Source organism: Lactuca sativa, chromosome 6, assembly GCF_002870075.4.
Source record: "Lactuca sativa cultivar Salinas chromosome 6, Lsat_Salinas_v11, whole genome shotgun sequence".
NCBI lineage: Eukaryota > Viridiplantae > Streptophyta > Magnoliopsida > Asterales > Asteraceae > Lactuca > Lactuca sativa.
Window position 1 is genome coordinate 48,048,203 of NC_056628.2, and position 8,114 is coordinate 48,056,316.

Below are 8,114 nucleotides of genomic sequence, written 5' to 3' on the forward strand. Positions count from 1 at the left end.
CCGGCAACGGCGCCAAAAACTTGATGTGCACAAAAGTACCCACTGATTTTAATATTTATAACCTAACAAACTTAGACTATCTATGCACTTATAGGCAGTGTACCTAGTCAGATTACAGTATAGCTTAGGTAAGTCGGATGTCGATCACAGGGAACGGTTGATTAATTTAATATATTTAATTATAGGTTATAGGTCACACGAAAAGAATAAAGAAATAAATTACAAACTAACAATTAATTAACTACTCTTGATAAACTAACAGGAAAACAAATCTCTTCAGGTACTTTGGTTTAGACAAATTACACCTTGAAAACATAGACAATTGCATATACAAATTCATTTATTCATGTTCACCGATTCCTAAAATGATTAGATTCGTGTTCACTATAACTAATCCTTTAGCAAACAAGTCAATTCAAACAGTGATCAGTTGGTTAAACTAACATGCTTCCTAGTGTTCAGTTCGTATCAAGCAAGACTTGTAAATATAGTTAATCGAATTATTAATTCAATTTAACCTCTTGTTGATGGTCATCAAACAAGGCTCACACATTAACTTACTTATTCTCAAGTTAATCCTAGTTTCACATTCGTTATTTCTAGACTTATAATCTCGATGGTCATCAAAAATCATAAGAGACAAGCAAATCAAGCAGATGTTCATGCAACTTAATTCACTTAACAATTAACAGAAAATAATCATCATTAACACATAAGGGTCTTTTAACAAGCTTGGTAAGATAAATTAAACATAAACAAACAATTTAATCTAGCAATTAGTCTAATAATCAAAGCTTCATTCAATCATAAACACAAAGTAAAAGGTTTTTACACCCAAATCAGAAACTAAATACAGAAAAGTACCACAATGGAATGCTAAACATGGTCACGTTAACAACCCATATGATTACCGACATGTATCCGCTCTCCAACCCTTCCGATCTCCGCTCCCGTTAGCTTAACGACCTTCCGGCCGCCTTCTAAACCCTCAAAACGGCTTAACAGAAGTTAAATATCGACTAAACTAAGTTGGAAGTCGAATCCCCCCTCCTGGTTAGCTGAAAATCGACTTTTATAGCCTTTGTAGCCGACTTACGTACGCTGGGCGTACGTGGGATTACGTGGGGCGTACTAAGGATAATTACGCGATCAAGTTTATCCGGTGCAAGTCTGTACGCGGGGCGTACCCTTAAGGTACACGGGGCATACTTGGTTTCTCAACATTCTTTTCTTTCTTTTAGCTTCTAAGCCCGGTTTCCGCTCCAGTCTTTTCTTTTGTGCTTTATCGACAACGAATAGCTGCAAAACATAATTCAAAGCATTATAAGTACTTTTTAGTTCTAAAAGAGAATAAATAAGGCCAAAATATTAAGATAAAGTGCATATATATATATATATATATATATATATATATATATGTATATATATATATATATATATATATATATATATATATATATATATATAAATACACATATCACTCCTCCCAGAGAACGGCTAACAGGCCCTTCCTGTTGTGACCTTGCAGGCTCATCAGAATAATCACAGGCACAAGGCGTAATCGTCTGGTGACCAGGTCACATCATCTACCAATCATCACCTTGGCAGTTTTCTTCTTTGCCTTCTCTTCTTTCTTTAGCCAAGTTTCATCGCCATTGGATTCCGTACCAACACAACCATCATCTCCGCCTTATTCTGCAAAAAAAAAAATGACAACCTATTTAATCTAGACTAAAAAACAAACATGAAACACAATATGTTTCATATTGGCCCTTTTTCTCTTGTATAGTACCAACCAACACAAATCTGGGTTATCTCAAATCTTCTTCCTTTCTTCAACCTACCTATACTCGCTTGCAGGTGTACAAAATTATCGTTTTCGAATCACACAGATCGGTTTACTATATTCTTTTATATGATGCTTATTATAGATTGAGTGCTTACTATATTTTGTTTTGTGTATCTAACTTATCCATTTTTAATCAGATTTCATTTTATATGGTTAATTATATTTTAGTTTTTAAATATTTGTTATTTATTACTAATTAATTATTTCTATTAATTATTTACTAACATTAATGAAATATAAATTTTATAACGATTATATAATATTTTCAATCATTTTTTTTGTAAATATGACATAATAATTATATTAATTTTTCCGTATATCATGTATATAAAATAAATACCTAACCTATTTGTTTGTTTGTGACATTATAGATATAATGTATATTTAACAATATGAATGAGAGGCTTATAGAGATTTTAGATGCATGAGCATAAATTATTTAAATTAATTAAAATAATTTATGAGAGAGATTAACCATTGTTGATGTCATTTAGTAATTGAGGTTAAAAATAATAGAATATGTAATTAATGAAGTGGTAGAAAAATGCCATCCACTGATGTAGATGAATGAAACGAAAAGATAACTTCACCACAAATATAGATTGAAACAACAACATATATAATGTTTGCGCAAGGGTTTCAATGACTTTGAAGCCCCATGCACGATGACCTTTGACCAACACAGTTTCAAATATTAACAAAGGAAAGCAAATAAACAATGACATAATCTTCTATATTCTTTTAAGGAATAGAAAGTACGATAAATCTATATGAACTTGCCAGGTTACTTGCAGACCTAAATGGTTGTCAAGGAAACGAATTCTCTAAGTAAGCACCTGACCACTTGTCGATAAACGCCAACTCGTCTGGATTCAATCTTGGAAGTTCATGTTCTTGAAGGGTGATGATTATCTCTGCAGTCTCACCTAGAAGTTGAGCTGCAGCTTGAACACTCGCCTCCCTTTTCTCTATGACACTTTCACGGCATTTCATTAGAATGACTTGGGGTAAGTTGGTGACACAAGCAGCTATTATATCAGCGATCATTGATGATACATGTGCAAATAGTTTATCTTGGCTAACCTGCTCAATGTTGTCGTGATAGTTGAGCAAGATTGTCTCAGCGATACGATACATTGAATTGGCACAAATAGACATGTATTTAGAACCATAACTTCGGCTTCTGATATCCATACTTTCCACCTTGTTGACCTTCCTCTTAGCCTTATCCCTTAACCATTGAAGAATCTCTCTCGGTGTATTCACTTTAGACTTAGGGCTTGGCAGCTTAGTTCCTAACCATTTATGGTACACTTCAACATCTACCCACAAAGTTTCAGCTGCCTTTTGAATGCTTACATGATCATGATCACTAGCATTGAGGCTTTCTTCCACGAGCGTGACATATAAAAGAGCCTCACTCACACCATTTAGCAAGCAATCAACCATGTCCTTTTCGATGTTAGGTAGAGACATGGCGATGGATGTTAGAGTTACCAAAGGCAAAGACCAACAATTGACATATTCCTTTGGAAGTAAAGAAGGAACATGATTGCTGTTAAACTTTGCAAGTCCTTCAAAACCATGAGATTTTGATAGAAGCTTCATAAGATTCTTTGGGGGTTGTTTTTCTGCCTTTAGGATCAAGCGATTCACAGATTTTAAAAAGCGTTTCAGTGTTTTTTCAGTAAACTGTAAGTCTTCGTGAAGTTGCAAAACATACCCCCTAAGATCTTCATCTTTTCCTAGGTGCTCATTAGGCTGTTCTCCCAATGTATGACATGATGTGCTAAACATAATGGCCTTTAACCATTTCCAACAAGAACGACAAAACAAGACAAATATCATAAACAGAATTGTAATCATGTTTATCATCTTGCATGCTACAAGGACTGTCTTCTGAAATCCTACACAAAGAATGATACTTTGGATTTTCAAATGCTGGATGACAATCTTGCATTTGCGGCCACCGGATAGGAATGGTATGAAACTATATTTCCAATCATATAACTTCTGAGTCCGGTAGCTCTCTACTTCACAGATCTTCACATGCTTCCAAATCCATTTTATTGACAAATCAAAGCTTAAGGTTGCAAAACATCTGGCAAGCGGGGCAATTGTACCCAGTATCACTCCGATGGATTGTATCACGAAAATCACTACCATTGACCACTTATAATCCGACTTATAGTCCTCTTGATGTCCTACACGTGGAAATCGGTAAATCATAAGTGAAATAAAGAAGCCAGTGCTTGCAGCACATATTACCCCTGAAGCAGATGTCGAAATAGAGCAGACTGTCAGAAATTGAGGGCTTCCGGTTCCTGCCATGATCCAGTACTTTGTCACATACTCCTTTAGCTTCGCAACAGTTAATCTTCCATCAGGCAGCACTAGATCCTTTAAAGCTGTTTGATTAGCTGTTTGGTATTTGGATTCTAGAATCTGTTTGGACTTTAGAATTGCTAAAGATGAACATGCATATATTATCAGCAACATGAGTATCGGAACCACCCAACCGGCTACATAACTAAATTTAAAAAGGAACGGTGTTTTATATGAAAAGAATGCACCTTCAGAAATATAGAATAAAATTCCCGTGTCTAATTGAATGCAAAAATTGACAACCAAGGAGATTACCAGAACAACTACAGCAATCATGTTTGAGACTAGCTCCTTGTCGTTCATGGTTGCTAAAGAAGGCAATAAATTTGCCATCATGGTGCACATAAAGCTCATGCTTCCAAGCTTTGTAGCCTGGTCAATAGCACCTGGCATGAGAGTAGTTAGATCCATGGGCAGCTTTATTGCAACACCTATCACAGTGAGAGATGCGGCATTCAGAGTGAAATATTTACATGGAAACCATAGCTTTCTGTTTCGCAAACCATGTAATAAATCAGCCACCATTGCAAGGACACAAAGTAGAGATGCTAATGCTATATACATCCCAATCCACGGCATAGGTTTGCTGTACTGGTTTTGCTGACGTGACTGGTATACTAGATTCCATAGGGAAGATAGGTATTCTGTTGTAATATTTGGGCAAGACGCCTCAAGTACCTTGAATTCCGGATCATGCTCTGATCTTCCGTAGATATCCATGATCATCCTCCTGGTTTTCTTATCAATGGCACTTGTGTGGTATGCGTAAGGAGGTGCAATTAAGGAGAAGCGGAGTGCAGAGTATGTCTTCAGAATGGCTTAAATTGAAGCTGATATGTTTCCTCCAATAATGCTATGATGGATCACTTGAATGATCTGGAACAAACTAGTAATGACTTTTCATAAAGCATGTCGGCCACATATCAGTGAACTTTAAAAGGACTGAAGTGGAGGATAATTTCCAATGACTTTGACCACAAAATTTACGATGCTACATGCAATAATTAATGCTTCTATTTTCTATTTTTAGACCCACTCGTATGATCCACGTAGAAGTCCTTGGTATTCCGGGGTATCTCTAAAATTTCGTCTAGAAGCCTAAATTATTTTTTATATTGCATTGCTAACCCGGAAATAAATATGGCTACATTATATTATAAATCAAAATTATTTACGGTCCAAATATAATAGCAACTCTTTTAAAATAGCCAAAAATGTTTAAGCTCAATATTGTAATGAAATAGGAGAAGAAGAGATATCCCAATAATATCTTGTACTTATTTGATAAAATAAATAAATAAATAGATAAAGAGCCTGAATTCCCTAGCGGATCCACTTAGATAGCCAGGGTACAGCCTAAAGAGTACGGGCATATCTTCTCTAATAAACGAAGGGTTTTTTTTTTTTTTTTGCCACTTGTTACGCTCTCATTCATTTTGCCACATGTCATTTTGTCGTTATTTTAAATTAATTTTTAATTCATATGTAATTTTATGGTTTTCCTATTTTATTAAATTTCATATGGTAATTAAATTTAATAATAAATGCATATCAATTTCATTAATAGACTTTCCTTATAATTTCAAAATTTTAAAATAAAATGTCATTAATTTGTTTTGATTATTTTATCTAAATGATTTGTTTAAAATTTAAAAAAGAAAAAAAAAAACACTCTAATTTTAGTAATTCAATATTTTTCTTATTTTTCTTATAAAGTCAATTTCTCAAATGTTTATACATATTTAATTGTTTTAAATACACCCATGTAATACATGGGGCTCACACCTAGTATGCATATATACATCTTCAGGTTATGAAAACAAACGAATTGACAAAAGAAGAGATATCAATGATCAATATATGCAGTCCGTGATAGTGAGGAAGCTTTATTTTCTAATGTAGTTCAAGATTACCATCTCTTTAATAAAAAATAAAAGGTAAAATGGTCATTTACTCAGATTATTTTCTAATATAGTTTTAAGTTTACCATCTCTTTATGTATAAAACACTTTATCCATTATAATAGTGAAGCTTTTATTTTTTTGGTGTAGTTTAAGTTTATCATCATTTCTATACACAAGGGTAAAATGTACTTCAAGTTTATCATCATTTTGAGAGTTCATTTTGGACCAAAAGAAAAATAGTTTTTATGTATATAATACTTTATCCATACGGACTCCATTACCCGTTCAACCACTTTACAAGGATAACATGGTCCTTTACTAAGTTGATTAATTTGGTCATTCTTTTTGCAGGATCTTGTACAAGGAGAATGATTATACAAACAAACAAGTTCGATTGCATGTATGTGTCTTCCTGGAGCCCTTTCTTTTTGTTTTATGTATGTACAACATCAAGAAAACAAATTATCATGGAATTTTTGCATTATGATATAATTTCATGGTCATTGATGTCATGCAGCAAGTATTTTGGGATTATACTGCAACAAAGGTGCTAACTTTGGAGTATCTACCAGGTTTCAATGTGAACTCTATTATCTTTGGGTTTGTTTAAGAGTAAATTGCAAAATTGGTCTCTATGGTATCTCAAAAAGTGAAGTTTAAATCTCATTTTTTCATTGGCATGGTATGTCCAAAATTGAAACTTCTATGCAAATTTTGTCTCTATTGTATCCCAAAAAATGTAGCTTGAATTCGTTTTTTAGACAGAAGTTAACTTGAGTGACCAAATCTGCACTTTTTGGGATACCACAATGACTAAATCTGCATTGATGTTTCAATTTTGCTATTACTATTGAAAATAGGTTGCTATTATGATTTAAACTTACAATATGTTATATAATCATGAAAAAAACAAAAATAGACTCCTATTATTATTAGAGTTTAATGTATGTAACTATAACAAAGAATTTCATAAAAGTACATTGTTATTTCTCAACATTAACTCTTTTTTATTCAAACTTCAGATGGAGGAATGTTGTACATAAATTCACATCTTTTACGCGTTATCATAATTAATACTCATTAATATCATTCATTTTTACTTTTTACCCTTTGTTGTCAACATTGGAGGGCATTTATGGTATTTAACAATATATAAATATATCTCTAGCGGTGAGGAATCCATAAGCTAATCAAGAAGGATATGCTCCAGTTGTTGAAGTTTTTGAGAATTATAGATGAAACTTTAGATACCTCTTTAAAAAAGTAGATTGCTACTAAATTTTTAGTATTGTGCATTTAATGTTGGATACATATATGAAATTTATGGATTCAATGTATGTCGAATATTGTATTTTATATTTGTTGGTTTTAAAATATGGATGTGATGTATGTTTTAAGATTTTTTTTTGTTAAATATATAGTTCTTTTTTAATTTTTCATGAATTTATAAAAAATATTTTTATAATGCCAAAATCCATTGGTAATAGACAATATGTTGGTAATCCATTAGCGAGTTATTTCATCGGTAACTGTTTCAAACACATTCCGTTGGTAATTTGTTGCAAAAATATTTATGTCGGTTACTAATTACCAATGGAAGTATCTGTCGCTAAAACTTGTCGTATCTGTCATAAATTCGTCACAGCAATTACCAAAAAGATACTGGTGCATTTGGGTCTGTTGCAATTATGTCTGTAAAGCCTGTAGCGATGGATTACTGACGGTTTTGGTCATCGGTAATGCCATTTTTTTGTAGTAGTGTCACTGGTATGATCCATGTTCTTGTATGGCGACTCAATATTGATATGAGTGCGGGCATATATATATATATATATATATATATATATATATATATATATATATATATATATATATATATATATATATATATATATAGGGTTATGTTATTTTGTTTTCACTATCTATTGTGTGCATGTATGACTGATTCTGGACCAATCATTTTAGTTATTTTAAGA

General features: G+C 32.8%; 1 protein-coding gene across 3 annotated transcripts; it reads right to left on the bottom strand.

The window, feature by feature from the left end:
* Window positions 1–782: 782 nt before the first annotated feature.
* LOC111909325 (uncharacterized) lies at window positions 783–5,122 on the bottom strand. 3 transcript variants are annotated; one of them, XR_008224737.1, is made up of 3 exons: window positions 2,686–5,122; window positions 1,601–1,695; window positions 783–1,299 (listed from the first exon to the last, which is right to left on the bottom strand). XR_008224737.1 is itself a non-coding variant. In XM_023905131.3 (2 exons), exons 1-2 carry the CDS (start codon window positions 4,958–4,960, stop codon window positions 1,691–1,693), a joined length of 2,280 nt encoding a protein of 759 aa, XP_023760899.2. In that variant the 5' UTR covers window positions 4,961–5,122; the 3' UTR covers window positions 783–1,690. The 3 variants fall into 3 exon arrangements, 1 of the variants encoding a protein (XP_023760899.2); XR_008224736.1 differs by having other exon boundaries at window positions 1,522–1,695; XM_023905131.3 differs by having other exon boundaries at window positions 783–1,695.
* Window positions 5,123–8,114: the final 2,992 nt, after the last annotated feature.

What these genes read in the sequence shown, in the direction of transcription:
- LOC111909325 (XM_023905131.3), bottom strand. Translation starts at nt 4,960, where the DNA reads ATGATCATGGATATCTACGGAAGATCAGAGCATGATCCGGAATTCAAG.